Source organism: Globicephala melas, chromosome 9 (assembly GCF_963455315.2).
Source record: "Globicephala melas chromosome 9, mGloMel1.2, whole genome shotgun sequence".
NCBI classification, from domain to species: Eukaryota; Metazoa; Chordata; class Mammalia; order Artiodactyla; family Delphinidae; genus Globicephala; species Globicephala melas.
In genome coordinates, this window is record NC_083322.1 from 85,007,996 (window position 1) to 85,026,266 (window position 18,271).

General features: G+C 39.1%; 1 protein-coding gene across 6 annotated transcripts in view; it reads left to right on the top strand.

Moving 5' to 3' along the window:
- Nucleotides 1-551: 551 nt before the first annotated feature.
- Nucleotides 552-18,271, top strand: part of GSAP (gamma-secretase activating protein) — a 183,741-nt gene continuing 166,021 nt past the window's right edge. For 3 of the 6 annotated variants that reach the window (XR_011377682.1, XR_011377683.1, XM_030834304.3), the window contains exons 1-5: nt 4,242-4,527; nt 14,686-14,762; nt 15,747-15,803; nt 17,748-17,817; nt 18,125-18,178. Coding sequence is in view for 3 of the 6 variants with exons in the window: in XM_030834304.3 (XP_030690164.1) it covers nt 4,419-4,527; nt 14,686-14,762; nt 15,747-15,803; nt 17,748-17,817; nt 18,125-18,178 (367 nt within the window). In the remaining 3 variants the exon portion in view is untranslated. Of the gene's footprint in view, nt 609-4,239; nt 4,528-14,685; nt 14,763-15,746; nt 15,804-17,747; nt 17,818-18,124; nt 18,179-18,271 lie in introns of those variants that run through there. The other 3 variants (XM_060304779.2, XM_060304777.2, XM_060304778.2) reach the window with 3 other exon arrangements.

Consider the following 18,271-nt stretch of genomic DNA (forward strand, 5'->3'; position numbering starts at 1 on the left):
CACAGCCCCCTTTCTCTGCAGTTCTCTGGGCTCTGCCCACTTCCATCTGTTGACTCCCTCTTCAGACTGGTAGCAGGTTTGGTGAAGTTCCAGGAATCATATCCAGGCCTTGAAATATATAAAGGCTGAAAAGGACCTTCTTTTCCCATGTCTCCTTTTTTTAGGAATAGAGAAATCTTTCCCAGAAATACCGTAGTAGAGGTTTCCTTACAACCCATTGTCCAGAATTGGACTTCATGCCATGATAGAGGCCTCTAGCATCGGTTCTCCCCACTTTTTTTAGTAATATTATCCCGATTTTTATCTGGGCATATGACTAGTCATTTAAAAGACTCCTTGTAAATTATTTCCTTGTAAATTTAAGTAAAAATGTTATGTAGAACCTGTGGGAAGTATTCTTAAAAGGAAGGCAGCATCCTCTTTTATCTCCCTTCTTCCATTTTGACTTTTGTAATGCAGACAAGATGGCTGAAGCTTTCACAGTCACCTTAGACCATGAGGACAAGGATACACCCAAAGAGCTGATAGAAGAAAAAGCTGGAAGAAGCCTGGATGCCTGATTTCAGAGACGTGCCCTCACAAGCACTGGACTACCTACCTCCAGATAGGTGAGAAAATAAGACCTGTGTGTTCAATTCATTGTTAATTTGGGTTTTCAATAACTTCTGGTGCGCCTAATCCTGACTGATGCACATGCCCATTCCCAGTCAGTCACTGGCAAGACGAAATGTTAACACCTGACTGGGGGCAAATGGATGGGGGGGTGTCATAATGATCACCACCTTAGATATTTACTTAAAAACATATTAAATATATCTGCTAGAAATAGATTACTGTAGGGAAGCAGCATTCTTAATACCTACATAAGACGTCACCTCATTGTAAGTGCTTTAGCATCTTAGTTACAAAACTTCAATTATTATTTCCTAGAAAGTTCAGAGGAACCTTACTCATGCATTATTTAGAGTCTAATGGGTTTTCTGGTAACCTCTATTAATTTTAAGGAAAACATTCACAGCTGTGCTTTCAAAGGATTAGCCTCCAAAATGCAAGGTTTGGTTTTTAGTTGATTCACTTCTACTTAATTTCAACCACGAGTTTATTAACAAAAATGTTCTTTTAGCATATTTATTGCTCCACTGAATGCCAATTTCAAACCTAGTATTGATTTCGTTAGTCCTTTCCTTAGATTTCTTGTAGTTTTAGAATTTTGGACTAGATTTGTTAAATAGGCCATTTTCTAACTCCTTCAGAATCCACTTGTATTGTTTCTCTCTTCCAGACGTTCTTTCTGGTTAGGAGAACAGAGTGGAACTCTTCATTTTAACGTCTCTATTAGATTAACTATTTTCATTTACAAATGATTCATTCAACCCACATTTCCAATTCCTTTAGTTTCCTTCAACTCTAAAACTCAAGATGAAATTACAAAGAACTTAGACTATTTTGAGGAAACCATGTGATTCAAGTTCTGTGATTTCTCACTGCCGTCACAGAATTCTACTCGAGTCGGGGTGTGGTATTTGGATAACTCGGAATCCTCAGGCTGTAAGGTAATTTGAGTCTTCTAAGTCAGTTCACTGGACATAATCAACACAAACACCAATAGCAGGAGACCTGTGTTCTGATCCCAACATCGTGGTTTACTAGCTTTGCTACTTTAGACCAGACATTCATTTCACCATTTTGAGCCTGTGCCCTCATCTCTAAAATAAAGGTCTTGATTATAAAATCTTTAGGTCTCCAACTCTATGCTATGCTATGATTTTAAGGAAGATGATGGTTAATTCTTAAAATCCCCAAGAAATAGAAATATTCCTATTCTATTCAAAAGCCAGTTCCAGGCTTCCCTGGTGGCGCAGTGGTTGAGAGTCCGCCTGCCGATGCAGGGTACACGGGTTCGTGCCCCAGTCCGGGAAGATCCCACATGCCGTGGAGCGGCTGGGCCCGTGAGCCATGGCCGCTGAGCGTGCGCGTCCAGAGCCTGTGCTCCGCAACGGGATAGGCCACAACAGTGAGAGGCCCGCGTACCGGAAAAAAAAAAAAAAAAAAAAAAGCCAGTTCCAGTGCTTAATGATTCTGAGGCAGCTTTCTTTTCTTTTCCCTTTTTTTTTTTAGGCAAATATTTAAAGTGTATAATGTGATGATTTGATATAAATATACATGGTGAAATGATTACCACAGTCAAGTTAACACATCCATCAATGAAGCAGCTTTTTAACTAAAGAAGATAGGACAGTTTCCAGTTCTGCCTTCTTTAGAGTTCAAGGATAATCCATCAGCATTCTTTTTCTGTTAATCTTTCACAAATTGTAAACCAGTAAGTCACCATTCACGAGTCTTTTCCTTAGCGAATTATCTCCAAAGCTCAGCCATTCATATACTACCTTCATGGCTTTGGCCATGTCTCTCTGGTATCTTAGTTATTATTTCTCACCTTCTCTATGTTCTTTTTTACTTAAATTTATTTTGAAGGGAATTTTTATATAATCACTGCTTGATGAAGTCTATAAAATCAGTTTTACTTGATAAAAATAGAGGTTAACTGAGAAAAAAATCGACAGAAACTTAATTTTTAAAATAGGAAAGTGAAGATGTTTCTATATGACAAAGGCAACCAGCTCCATTTGGTATGCAACATTCGTTGTCGTATCTCCCCATTATTTCAGTGGTCACCCTTCTTTGCACTAGCAATATCAGCAGCCTCAGTAAGCATTTCTGTTAAAGCTTCATGCACTTTACAGGTAGGATGACTTTCCTACGAATGTGGTGGTGAGTAGTGGAGAGCTACCTGAAATCATCCACCACCGCAGCCGGAGAAACGTGTCAGTAGGGCGAAATCAAGAGTTTCTTTTACCTTTATTTAGAGAAGTTTTCAAATCTTAGTGAGCCTAAGAATCACCTGAGGCTCTGACTGAAATGCACATTTCTGTGCCTTGCCCAGGTCTAGACTAGAGCCTAGGAGTCTGCACTGTAAAACAGAGGGTAGTTTTCAGACCCTCACTTTGTGAGACATGTGACAAAGCACCCCTTAGTCCATTACTGACTCACTCTTCAGTAACAGTGGAGCACCTTCTGGCTGCTCTGTTAGCCGCTGCAGAGGGGTGTGCAAGACTCAAGATTCAATTCACGGCTCCATGCAGTATTTGATTGTCAAATGAGGTGTACTAGCAACATCTGTCTAGAAGTTCAGGGTTAGGAAGGTCGCTAGGGGCTGAAGCTGTGAGAAAGCTTTGTGGATCCAGATTGGAAGGGTCTGGTGATTTTTTTCGGAGGCAAGTGGGTGGAATCAGAGGGTTCTGGAATCAGGCCAACCTGGAGCCGAAGGTCTAGGTGAAAAGGCTGGAAGGGTCAGGTAAAGTATAGGCACTTTATCCTGCAGTCAGCTGTTACTCAAAGTCTTCTGCACGGGGCCATGAGGACAGCTTTGTTTTAGGGACAGTAATAACTTGGCATTGATGTTCAGGATGGATTGGATCTGCAGTGCCAAAGGTGCAGCAAGCAATACTGATGGTACACTCTCTAATGAAAAGAAACCTGAGTGGCAAGATTAAGAAAACACTGGACTTATTTATAGGTATGGGGATGAGACGGTGCCCCACACCACAGGTGCCCCTGGAAGGAGAGCACTTTTAAAAGAGTAAGTGCAGAGGAAATCTTCAACAATTCAGCTTCGTTGCAGCCAGTGTAGGGAGCCCCGTAAATAGGCAGAAGACCTGTTTGTGTTGAGCTGATTGACCCCTTCCAGTGTCTCCGAACCTCTGTTAAAATAGAATCATCTCACATACACCTCGCTGCTACTTTCTACTTAAGTACTACTAATAAAATACCACCACCCTGAAATTGGGCTGAATAGGCCCAAGCCACTGCCTGCTTCTGCCCCGGTGATGACCTTGAACCTTCTCAGGTGACCCAGCTAGTAATACCTCTCTCTAGCCAACTGGTTTCTAAAGTTTGCTGCACAGTGGACTCACCTGGGGATTAAAAAACAAACAAACAAAAAAACCCCAAAACGCCTAGCACGCACATGTCATATGCAGCATAGTTTGGAAACCATTGGTCCAGCAACATCTCCACGCCTCTTTAAAAAACAAATCCTCCCTCCCTCTCTGTCCTCCGCCGCGAGGGTGCAAGTCGAGGGCTCGCGGCCCGGCTGGGTCTGGTCCCCGCGCCCTCGTCGCTCCCCCTCCCCCCATCCCCCCGCCGGCCCAGCGTGCGCAGCTCGAGGCTCACGTGCGCGGCGCGGGCCGGGCCGGGAGGAGGCGGTGCTGGGGCTTCTCCCGCTCGGCCGCGGCGGAACCGAAAGCGGCGGGCGGGGGAGAGGAAGGAGGGGCGGGCGCGGGGTGCGGTGGCGCGCGGAGGGCCGGGAATGCCCGCGGCGCAGGGCTCCAGAGCTGCCCGGTGGCCGCGTCCGGGCAATGGCCCTCCGTCTGGTCTCCGACTTCGATCTCGGGAAGGACGTGCTCCCGTGGCTGCGGGCACAGCGGGCGGCGTTAGTGGCCGCTGGGGCCGGAGGCGGAGGCCCAGGTGCTGTAGGCGTGCGTCGGGGAGGGGTGGGGCGTGGATGTGGGGGGGTTAGGCAGGGGCAGCGGAGGCGGGGGAGTCGGAGTCCTTCATACCTAGGTGGTTCCCGGGCTGGGCCGGGGTGGTTGGTGGGCACCGCCAGCCGCGCAGCCTGTGCCCCCTGCTAGCCTGTGAAGGTTGGTGCTGAAGGGGTGACCTTCCCCTCTTCGGAGTCTGGGCTTTGCCACCCTCATCCGGGGACACTGGCTGAAGGGCGGAGGGACAGCCCCCGGGGCAGGGTGGGCAAGGTCTCGGTGGCGGAGTTGCACTGCTTGTTGTTTTAAACATCTTTATTGGAGTATAATTGCCGTACAATGGTGTGTTAGTTTCTGCTGTATAACAAAGTGAATCAGCTCTACATGTACATATATACCAATATCCCCTCGCACCCTCCGTATCCCACCCCTCTAGGTGGTCACTGCTTCTTCTAGCGAGTCCTCCAGCTTCTGGCTTAAGGGTTGCGCACAGTAAGTCACTTTCAGTAGAAAGGCTGGGTACCTTGGCATCATCTCATCAGAGCAGGGCGTGGAGGAGCAGCTGCCCAGACTCTGCAACTCCTCCGGCACAAGGCTGCAGGGGGTGGGGGAGGGTCGTTCTCTATGCTTTATTCATAGCTCACCTGCCTAAAAAGATTCATCACCTGGGTAGGGGTTCCACCAAGACTGGAGGCTCCTGGAAGTTCTCGCGTTATGAGAAAGAAAAGATGAATCATGGCCGCCAGGAAAACCACCGTATAAATACTTAACAGCTGAACGGTTTGTCCCCACGTTTGTGAGACGTGTTTCTGGGTGAACAGTATCCGTGATTTAGGGGACATGCCACTTCGGATGTGAAGTGCAAGAGGGTAGGGGTCTGCTTTCAGGCTGTGAGCAATGAACTGAGAGCCCACTGTTTTCCAAAGCATCAAGCCCGTCACCACCAACCCAGAGACCACCTGTGCCGGCCAGCAAGAGGCGTGAGACCAAGTGATCCTCGGGTGTCCTGCCCAACTTCCTCAGGGTGAATTGGAATACATTCTGGGCAGTTGAGCCTTTGATTTTCATCTGTCTCAAAAATCCTTTGTTTTGATTTTGATAAGAGAGTGGAAAGTCACTTTCGAGCCTTCCCAGCATTGATCAACCAAAACTTTAAAGAAGGGGAACTCTGTGATTTCCCAGGTTGTTTTTCAAGAAGAAACGTTTGCTGCAAATAATGTTGCATCTTCAGGGCTTAGGTTCAGGTTCAAAGAAACGATACCCTGGATCCCAGTTGTGCACAGGAGCTAGCCACTTCAGTGTGTTTACCTCTTTTTTTCCCCATCTGGTTTTCCTTAAACACTTAGACTTGCTGGAGGGCATTTTTTGGAGAGGTCCATCAAATTACCCATATCTACAACTCCTTTCCCCTTATCGCTGGAGAAAATTTTCTGTCCTATGGCTTTAGCAGAATATTTGTAGGGTTCCTTGTCTTGGCATGTTAGTTGTTGGTTCCAAACAGGGAGTCATGTTTGTGTAGCTCAAGGCTCCAGTTTGACTAGTGAGTTTGACAAACGACTAGTGTCATTATTAGTAAAGCTTCACTTTGGGGGATTTTTTAAAAGTCTCCTGAATGTCTAAAGAGCTTTTGAAGATTTATGGTTTCTACCACAAAGTGGTCCTTCCTCTGGACCTCCACCTTATAGAGCTAAGTGGCAAGTGTCTGAAAATGAGAAGTTAGATGAAGTGTGAAATGCCACAGTCTTATGTTTCAGTAATGTGTGTTGTGATTGAAAAGCTGTGTGTGAGCCAGTTAGATTTTGGCTTCCTTGTGTCTTTCACACATCTGTGAAGACATATAAACTTGTGTGTTGACATTTCACCAAACAGCAGATACCTCTGGGTCCTCAGAAACTAAACTTACTAGAAATACCAGATTTTTCTGATATTGGTAGTATTTTGCTCCTGCAGAGCACCTTGGCAAGATATTAGCCCTATTATACTAAAAGAAATTGTTATTTCTGAAAATCACCAGTGGGTGGTAGCTCAAAAAAACCACAAGTTAATTATTCTGCTGCTGTAATTTGTAGCACTGGCAGGGGAATGTGGGATGCTATTTTATTTCTAGCACAGCTATTACTCCACACATTTGTGCAAATTATTTTCCTTTCAAAGTCTCGGCTTTTTAAATGTAAATTATGAATAATTATACCATTGTAAAGTCTCCTCTCTGCACACTTGCTCTCTAAATTTGAAGCCTTAATATTTTTACATCAACAAATACAATTGAAGATTTCTTAGGGGTGTTAAGTAGTACTCCTGATGTATGACATATTTCTGGCAAAATAGCCACAGAGCTGGGCTAAGTCAGCCAGGACAGAAATTCAGTGCATATATGATAGCATTTTAGTCAAAAAGGGGTTAAGAAGTAAGGAGACCAGATTTGGTTACTGCATGTGTTTCTTGTTCTAGGTTGAACTTTGGGAAAATTATTTCTCCTGAAATAAAGGAAGAAAATATTTGTTCTTTAAAAATTAAAACAGTTATACAAAAGAATATTTTTAACACATCTAAGCTATAAATAATTAAAAAAAAAGCAAAACTGTGTACCCACCTTAAAAATAGAATAATATCAAGAATTTTGTAGGCTCTTTGTCTCCCTGTTTGATCCTGTTGCTCTCCGTATCCCTCATCTGTAAGTTGTTACCTACAACCACTTAAACATTTATATTTTAACATTTCTTTGATCCTATTTGTAGTTTTAACCCATATGTATATCTCCTTAAGCAAAATATCATTTCATTTTGCTTGTTTGTGAACTTTAAGTAAATGAAAGAACACTATATGTATTCTTTTCATTTTTTTTCTTCTCAGTAGTGTAAGATTTATCCATGTTGACTGCTGTAGGTCGTTAATTTTCACTGCTGTATAGTATTCCATTTGTGTGACTATACAACACTATGGTGGACATGGAGATGCAGTGCTTAGATCTTCCTATCAAGAAAGGGCTTGTCCCAGGTGCTGTAAGTGTGGGCAGCAGATAGCCCTCAGCTGTCAGCGCCTTCAGGGATGGCCTCGGCAGAGGGTTGCGTCACCCAACTTTATGCCCCTTTAGTTTAGGTATGGCCTCCTTTAATGAGAGGGTGAGGTGGGGTATAAAGGCCTGGGCATTTTGACTCACATGGGACAACTCTGACAATTCATTTCAGTTCTAGAGCTTCCCCAATGGAGGACCCTACGGTCACCTGAGGCCACTGGGCCTTCATTGTAACTTGACTTCTTCCCTAGCCTGGTCCTGCTCCCTTCTCCTTCCTGCTACAGGTGTTAATCCCACTTTAGTAAGCACTCCCTAGTAAATACCCTGCATACGAAACTGTCTCAGGATGTTTCCTAGGAAACCCAACTTACTTATCTTTATCCCAACAGTGACGTTTGGGAGGTTTCTGGGGTTTGCTGTTACAGTCTATGCTTTTACTAACCTGGTGCGTACTTTACATGTTTCTCTAGGATGGATGTCTGACTTTAGAGTTGCTGAGTCACAGGCTATGAACGTCTTCACTTTTCCTGGGTAGTGCCAAATTGTTTTCTAAAGTACTTGTACTTATTAACTACCCCATTTGTGGTATAGAAATGTTTTTGGTACTCTGTATCTTCACAAGCTCTTGATTTTTCCAGATTTTAAATTTCTTGTCAAACTGGTGAGTCTAAACGTTACTTCATTGTGGTTTGAGGTTGAACATCTCTATATATTTACTGGCTATTTGAGTTTCCCCTTCTATGGGATGTTGGTTCATCCTTTTGTCTATTTGTCTATTGTGGCTTTTTTTAATATTGATTTTAAGGCATTCTTCATTGTGGATTCTAGTCCCTTGTTCATCATATATGTTGCAGATATCTTCCCTCAATCTCTTGGTTTTTTCAGTTTGTGATTACCTTTGATAAACAAGAGTTCTTGATTATAATGTAGTCTAATTTATGAGTCTTTTCCTTTACGGTTTGTGGTTTTTGGATATTTTAAAGAAATTTAGAAGTCATGAAGACATTTTTATGTTAACTTCTAAAAGCTTTAAAGCTTTCTTCTTTGAATTTTGTTATCTTTTTATCCATCTGGAATTTATTTTTGTAATATGATGTAGGAATCAAATAGGGGGACACCAGAACCTTCAAAAGTAGCCCTGATATTTGCTATTTTTAAGCTGGGTGGTGGTTACATGATTTGGTTTTGTTATTTATGGCTTACAGGTGTTAATATATTCTTTTGTAAATTGCATTGTTTTTCTGTGTTAATAGCTAGTAGTTCTAGTGTCACTAACCAAATAGCCCTACCTTTTCTCACTGACAGCAAAACCACTTCCTTCACACATCAAGTTTCCATATGTGTGTGAGTCTTCTTTTCTGGGCTTTTAATTTTGTTCCATTGGCCAATGTTAGACGAAGACATCTTAGTCACTATCTTTCTGTTAAGTCTTGATAACTGGTAGAGTAAGTCTTCTCACATCAGTCATCTTCAGGATCATCTTGGCTATTCTATGCTCCTTGTTCTTACATATATATTTTGGAATCAGCCAGTTAGATTTCACCAAAATCTGTTGGATTTTTGATTTGAGTTGCATTGAATCTGTGGATCAGCTTGGGGAGAATTGGCATCTTTACAATATTAAATCTTCCCAACTATGAATAAAGTATAGCTTGTTGTTTATTTAGAGCTTCTTTATGATTCTTAAGAAGTCTTAGAATTTTCTCCATGAAGGTTTTTGCCAGATTTATTCCTGGGTTGTTATTATTTTTTGTTGCTCTCATAAATAGCACATTTAAAAACATTATAGGTTCTAACTATTACTGGTATGTAGCAATATAATAGATTTTATATATTAATTTTTCTGTCTAATGCTTAATCCCCTCTTGGAATGTATCATATCTTCAGGAAATAAGAAAAAGTCTCCGGTATGTAAATTTTCTAAGGTTTAAATGTCACGTATATTTAAGACCAGAAATAATGTAGGTTTTCTTGCCTATATCTCCTTGCCTGCTTCAATTAGTATTAGATTGATGAATTTATTAGAATTTATTAATGTTCCAGATTGATTAATCTTTCAAATACTGTAGTTATTCACTTTTTCCAGGGAAGTGATATATTTTACCAGTTATCTCACTCAAGAGTAATGCTTTTATTGTTGCCTCCTAGATACCCCCAGACAGATTTGGGGGCCAGAGGATTGGCTCAGTCACATTGTTTTTGTTTATTGTTTTACTCTTCTCTCGCCACTGTCCTTCCTTTTCACTTTTCCTTCCCCTACCTTCCTAGTCTCCTTTTCTAATTCTTTTCTCTCTTTATTGCTTAACTAATCACCCCATCCTTGATTTTTCTCATTTTATTCAGAATATGAAATATAAATCATATAATAATGTTTACTTCATACATTTAGAAATTATAATATCTGGTCCTGGTGAGCAGGAGATTTTATGTGAATTATTTACAGAATAGAAATGTCATAGGATAATTATATCTTAGCACTCCTTGATCTCTGTTTTAGGAACTAGTTCAAATTTTTGTATAGGGCTGTGAGACTCCCTCCACCCCCATAGTCATTGGAAAGAAAAGAAATACTTTTATTTGATTTTTGTCTCATAGCAGTTGGAAACCAAATTTACATATTTGACAGACATCTTCTTTTAAAGTGAAATCACTCGTGTTTGGCAAAGAATACATTGAAGTGGACGAGACTTATCTGGCAAACCAGCTTTTTTTTTTTTTTTTTTTTACAAATTTACCCTAAAGTTTATTTGAAAAGATAAAAGGATGAGAATAGCCATGAAAGGAGAGTGATCACAGAGGACTTGACCACCAAATATTAAAAAGCATTATAAAGCTGTAATCAAAGCAATGTGGCATTGACTTAATAATATGTAGACGGGTCAATGGAACAAGAATAAATAGTTCAGAAATATACATAGGGGTTTACTACATTATAAGTGTGGCATTTCAGAAAAAACAATTCAATAAATGGCATTTGAACAACTGGGTAACCATTTGTAAACAAAGTATAATGACAAATGTTATCTCATACTGTATACGTATGAGTATAAATACATAAATAAATTTTAGTTGGATCAAATATATAATTAAAAAAATAAAAACACAAAAATCGTAGAAAAAAATATACCAAGCATTTATATAATCTCAGGGTAGGAAAGACAATTCTGTGCATGACATCAAAGATAGAAACTATAAATGAAAATATTTATAGGGTTTTTTTTGAATTTTATTTTATTTTTTTAATACAGCAGGTTCTTATTATCTGTTTTATACATATTAGTGTATACATGTCAATCCCCATCTCCCAGTTCATCCCACCACCAGCTCCCCACCCCCACTGCTGCTTTCCCCCCTTGGTGTCCATACGTTTGTTCTCTACATCTGTGTCTCTATTTCTGCCTTGTGAACTGGTTCATCTGTACCATTTTTCTAGATTCCACATATATGCGTTAATACATATTTGGTTTTTTTCTTTCTGACTTACTTCACTCTCTATGACAGCCTCTAGGTCCATCCATATCTCTACGAATGACCCAGTTCTGTTCCTTTTTATGGCTGAGTAATAGTCCATTGTATATATGTACCACATCTTCTTTTTTTTTAAAATAAATTTATTTATTTTATTTATTTTATGGCTGTGTTGGGTCTTTGTTGCTGTGCGCAGGCTTCTCATTGTCGTGGCTTCTCTTGTTGTGGAGCACGGGCTTTAGGCGCGCAGGCTTCAGTAGTTGTGGCACTTAGGCTCAGTAGTTGTGACTTGTGGGCTCTAGAGCGCAGGCTCAGTAGTTGTGGCACACAGGCTTAGTTGCTCCGCAGCATGTGGGATCTTCCCGGACCAGGGCTCGAACTCGTGTCCCCTGCATTGGCAGGCAGACTCCCAACCACTGCGCCACTAGGGAAGCCCTGTACCACATCTTCTTTATCCATTCATCTGTCGATGGGCATTTAGGTTGCTTCCATGACCTGGCTCTTGTAAATAGGGCTTCAGTGGACACTGGGGTGGCAAACCAGCTTTAATTTTACATGAGCTGTGACTCACCAACACCTTTAATATCTAGGTACTCTCCGTTTTTTTAGTAGGTTTACTTATGCAAGTATTTATCAGAATGCTACATTTTTCCTTCATGAACTCTGATTTCACTGAACTGTAAAATTAAACCACATTTCCTCATTTGAAATTGCTAAACTTCCTCTTCTGGACTTTCCAGAGTTGAACTAGTGGGAGAAGAGTCAGAATGAATAAGCAAAGAGGTTATTGAATAAGTCTTTTAAAAGGGTGTGTCTAAAACATGAGCAACTAATCCGGGGAGGAAGGGCCAATGGGTTTATAGTGTGTGGTGAGACCCTGGTCTCTGGCTTACCAACATTGCTAAATTTATCGAATGCAAATATCCTTCAGATGAGAACCATGTACTTAACTGCAGGATTATTTAAGACTGCAATTCTTACTCCCTAACAGACCCATGAAGGCATTATTTTTATTATGTCTTTCTACTCTGGTTACATTATAAGCAGGTCCTAGTTATGCTATCTAATGAATATTGTTTAATGTATATTATTTATAAATATGTAGTTCACTGGTTCTCAGCCCTGGCTGCACATTAGAATAACAAGGGAGACTTAAAAATACAGACACCAGCGAGTAGGGCCCTCACCAGCTCAAAAAAATTAGGATATTTGGGACAGGGCTTGGACATCCATGTTCTTTTAAAATCTCCCCTGATGATTCTAACACAACACAAGCATTGAGAACCATTGATTTAATGGAATAAGCATATATCATGTGTTGTAATCTGCACTTGTTGGAGAATTTTTTTCTCTTAATATTTTAGTGATTTGGAAATAGATGTGCTTTTGCAAGGAAATTGGATTTTCTTAGCAAGATTCTTGTAAAGAAGTTTCTTAGTTGAAACCTTTTAAGTGTACTTTTGAGAAGGTCTCTTCCAGCATCCTTATAATCTTGAAAGAAAAAAAAAATGCTTCTCAAAATATTGACACATTGCATTCCAGGAGTTTTGAGTCATGTGCAGGATGAAAAGAAACTCACTGAAATCCTCTTTAGATGTCTGCAAAATCCACCTTAAAGGATTTTTCAGTAATTATCCGTTTTCCCATTGTGAGTATGATACTGTGATGATACTTAACTAAGGAAACTTAGTTCATTCTGTTTACCTTTTCCTAGGCTTGAAATTAGTCTGTGCCACTTTTTCAATATATGGTATTGGCCAAATATCTTAACTTCATTGAAACTCAGTTGTTTTACCCATACAATGGGCCTGTAGTACCTTATACAGTATGATTGAGATAGCAATGAGAACTCTGTAAATTATGAAGTGCTGTTCAGCAGTAAGCTAATTGAATCATACTATTATCCTAAGAGACCAAGTGATTATTCTTATTTTTTTTAATATTGAGAATAATGTGTCTGATACCTCAATATACATTGAAAAGTGTATATACCCATATATAAGCAACACTTACCCCCTTCTTTGCCCTGCCCCCTGAAGAGCCAGGCAGCTTCTTCTTGTGAGGAGTTAGCAAGAGAGATCTGAGGATGATTCCTAAGTTCTCACTGAACCATCTCTAAAGGTTTTCCACTCCCAGCTCCAGTGCAGGGGTTGAGCTCACCAATTATCCTGATTTTGTGTCTTGATTTTTCCTTTTTAATCAGGAATACAAACTGAAATTTGCTCTGATTTATAGGATATTTTGCATATGTTTTGTCTGAATATTGGAATTTGTCATAATCAACATAATATTTTAACATCTAATAACACTATTCTTGTGTGGGGAAAATGAGTCAAGTTGAAGCAATTTAATTTTGAGGAAATTGGGGATATATACTTTTCTTCCCCATTAATGATGATAATTATCAATGCTGTTTCTAACCAGTGTTTAAATCCTTTAACTGTAGAAATCGGAGGAATATCCAAAAATTTTAGAAGAAAAATGATGGTCCATTAACTTACAAGTTAAATGTTTTGTGTAAAAAATCTTTATATCCTTTGTCAAATATGGCCTTCATACAGAAAAGTACACAAATCACAAGTGCAACTCAGTTAATTTTCACAAAGTGAGGCACACCCATGGAACTGGCACTCAGAGCCGGAAGGAGAAAATTAATAGAACCCCAAAGGTCCCCTTCATACTCCTTTCCAGCAATCACTCATCTAGCGCAATAGATTCTTTTTGCCAGATTTTGAAACTTGTGTGTAAATTAAATCATACAGTTTGTACCTTTTTTGGGAGGGGTGAGTATGTGGGCTTCTTGTACTCATTTATGGTGTATGTTATAGCAAGTTAATTCATTTTTATTGTTGTATAATACTCCATTGTTTGAATATACCACAATTTATTCATTCTTTGCTTGATGGATATTTTGGGTTTCCAGTTTTGACTATTATGAACCATAGTGCTATATTTATTTATTTATTTATTTTTGGCTGCTTTGGGTCTTTGTTGCCATGTGCAGGCTTTCTGTAGTTGCAGCAAGCGGGGGCTACTCTTCTTTGCGGTGTGTGGGCTTCTCACTGTGGTGGCTTCTCTTGTGGAGCACATGCTTTAGGCATGCGGGCTTCAGTAGTTGTGGCACGCGGGCTCAGTAGTTTTGGCTCACGAGCTCTAGAACGCAGGCTCAGTAGTTGTGGCGCATGGGCTTAGTTTCTCCACAGCATGTGGGATCTTCCCGGACCAGGGCTTGAACCCGTGTCCCCTACATTGGCAGGCGGATTCTTAACCATTGCGCCACCAGGGAAGTCTCTGAACCATAGTGCTATAGATGTCATATGTGTTATTTGCCACAATATGTGTATACTTCTTATGAGATATATGTACAAGGGCAATTTTTGAGCCATATATATTCAGCTTCAGTAGATTCTGCTGTTTTTTTCCAATGTGTACACTTCCATTAGCAAGGCTCCCTTGAGGTACTTCCTAATCACTGCTCCTTTCCTCTTCCCTAAAGGTCATTACTAGTCTGATCTCTAATAAAATAGATTAGCTTTGCTTGTTTTTAAACTCTATGTAATGGTATGATCAGTATTCTTTTGTATTTGGCTTTTCACTAATATTGTATTTGTTAGATATGTTTGTAAACATCTACTAAGTATTAACTTGCTATTATTGTTTCAGGTGTTTTAGAAAACAATTATGAGAGCTTACGTGTACTAAATGTTGAAAGAAATGGAAATATTATTTATACCTATAAGGTATGCCTATATTCTTTTTTTAAATTGTGGTAAAATATACATAACATAAAATTTACCATTTTAACCATTTCTTTTTTTACAGAGTTTTATGCTGTATCTTACTGAGGGGTAGTGAATAAGACCTGTTGGTATTTAATCTTTAATATATGACATTTTTTATTTTGTGAGATTGAGTAGGGTAATTGAAATTCAGTCTTATGAAATATTTTCTCTTTTTTAAATAAAAAACTACACAGTGTCTGACACAGTGCTCAAATGTTTTGAATAGATGAACAGTTTCATTTTCTACAGGAAAAATGCCAAGTAAGAGATGTTTAAACCTAATTAATGTTAAATTTTTATCTTTGAGAAAATATTAAATATTATTACTATACATCATCTTTTCAAACTTATATATGCTCAGACTTTTGAGGTATTAATATTTGACAGTGTGTTTTCAATATTAATTGTTCTAAGGAAAGAAAATTTAACTTTACAGATAACTTTACCGTAGTAGTGAAAAGTGGAAGAATGATAACAGTGGTCAGTTTGCTTTGCACAGTTGTATTACTGTACTTTTTTTTTTTTGCTTAAAAAAAGTTATTTTAAGTTGTATCTATGAGGATGCTGTGTTAAAGGAGTTGTACGATTCAAAAAGTTTTACTTATAAGAATATCAGGGACTTGTTCTGGCCACTTTCAGTGACCGTCATATATATTCTCTTACAGAAATAAATGGAAGTACAAAAAGATTCGCTCCTTCACCATGCTCAGTCCTAGGAGACAGGGTCCCCCAGACTCACTGAGCTGTACATTCTTATTGCCTTTCACTCTTTGATCCATATGACCAGCAGAAACAGGTTCAGTCCCTCTCTGACATGCACAGCAGGCTACCTTTAGAGTGCTTGTTGCTAATACTGGTTGAATTATTGCAGGTTTCTTTTAAAACTAGTAACTTCCTAAACAATGACATTTAATAAACATCTAGTTAATTTTTTCTTTTCAGGATGATAAGGGAAATGTCTTCTTTGGATTGTATGATTACCAGACCAAACAAAATGAGGTAAAAATCACCATAGATTATAGTTACTTATTGGTTACTTTCCTGCTATTCAAGTTTTCCCTTCTTTCTAGATACAACTTCTTATTTCATTTTATTTTCTAAAAATTTAGTTTATATTTCTTTGCTTCCTTCTCTTCTCCCTTTACCATTATCTTAAAAAAAAAAAAATGTGTAAGGAGTCCTGGAACAAAATGTCACCTGGTCTCTTAGTCCTTTGAGATTTAAGCCAAGTTGGCGCAAACCAATTATCCAATGTTCTGTAGGAATGTAGGAAGTCCAACGCCTTCCCCGGATTTGTGTGCTCCCAGAAGCTTAGGATCTCATAATGACCTCTGGCTCTGACTTCTGATTCTGCGTAACCTTCACTGTTCTTGCTTTTCATTACTTCTCAAAGATCCAGGTTTAGAACCAGCCTCCTTTTCTTAATCTTTCCTCAAACTACTCACGTAAGACATTGCTTAACGTGACAGGCTTGTCTAATTCTTGGGGCAAATGGGAGGGAGTCACTTTGTGCCTACATAAAAACAATTTACCAGTATTGAGGGACTCAGAAGTCTATAAATGTACACTGGCACAGAAGGCGCTCCAAAACACATTATTACATGAAAAAAGCAAGTTGCCAGAATAATACATTCCGTTTATGTTTAAAAAACTTGCAAGACAAATATGTACGTGCATAAATATATATTAAAAACTCATTTTGAATGATCTGGAAGGCTACGGAGCAAATTACAAACATGTTTCCTTTTCAGAGGAAATTGGAATTGGGTGAATGTAATGGAGAACGTAGACTTTTTATTTGGTAGTGTTCGCATGTCTTAAATGCTGAGACTCTCCTTGTGTGTTATTTATTAATTAAAAGGATAAAACACTGAAAACTTAAGTGTATACATTCATGACTCTTCTTACTTATAAATAAGAATCCCTCAGTTAGAGCAAGAGTCAAAGGAAACCAAAATTTCTCACATGAATTCAGAGCCTTCTTATTAACTCAAAGTTCCCTTTTCCTGACTTTTCAACATTTTCTATCAACTTCTGGCCACTGGATTCTAGTATGTTCTCAGTGGTTCTTTAGTCTGCAGGTACTAATTACCTTCGTAATAGTTCTGCAGTCACTGTTTCTCTTAGCCTGCTCTCTCCTGAAGTCTAAGGCTCTATCTTTCCTTATCCTCTAAGTGTATTTTAAGAGACTTTACTTAATATAACTGTGATTGGCTCCAGTTCCTCAATCTGCACCTCACATCTTCCTTCTGCATGACCATTTTAGTTTTCTTTACTATTCCAGGAAATGGAATCTTGCAACAATCAAACAGCAAGAAAATAAAAATAAAGATTAAATAAAAAAGAAGACTGCTTTGCCAGTATTCTAAATACAGAGTCCTTTAGGGGATGCACTTGTGACAGTCTGTTAGACATAGTTAATGATGTCATAGTCATGTAAATTGATTAGTTACTTGCCTCAATAATCATAATAGCTAACACTTGAGTACTTATTATGTGTGGCAGACATTGTAGTAAGTACTTTCACATGGATTATCTAATTCACCACTTCTAAGGATCTCCTGAGATAGGTTGTATTATGATTTCAGTTTTACTGATGGGAGGATAGAGAGGTTGAATAACTCATCTAAAGTCACACAGCTAGCAAGTGGCAGAGTTAGGATTTGAACCTGGGTCTAGCTTGGCTCCAAGTTCTATGCTCTTAACCACTATACTATATTGTCTCATGGTTAAGTTTCAGTGCCAAAGATGGCCTACAATAGCAAACTTTTTTCTTAAAAAATAATCTGAAACTTCTCAGTATGGATGAACTGGTTCACTGGTGGTTCTTTAATAAAATGCTTTACCACAATGATACTTGCTAGAGAGCTGAATGGGAATTGCATTCATGAAATTGTTGTTTAACATGAAACTCCACATTAAAAAATACTTCTGTTTTAATAGCATCTCTATACATTTGAGAAAGACTTGCAAGTTGTCAGTTGCTCAGTCAACAGGGAGAGAACTTTGCTGGGTAAGTTGAACTCTTTCATTGCTACAATTCAAGAACTAAACTACATTTTTTTAGTTTCAAAGTATTGAATTTTTGCAATATTTGATCATTCTATAACAATGGTTTTCTGGGAGAAGATGCACTTGGGAGATTAGATTTGAAATAAAGAATCTGTAGAGTGTATCTACAAAAAAGAATACTTTGTATTTCACCTTAATCATCCACTGACAGCTTTGAGCCCTCACTTATTTTGGGTATAAAATGGTAAACTGTTAAAGCCGCTGTATGGATCATTTGCTACTGGATTATTTTTTTCTTTTTCCATTAGCTGCAAGTTTAGTTCAAGCTGCTAAAGAGGGAAGAAGGAATGAGCTTCAACCAGGTAATGAAATTACAGTTTTTAGTACTTATTGAGAGATGAAGATTTATTGAACTACTGTCAAATTGCAAGCATTTTTACAAATAGCTTTATCTC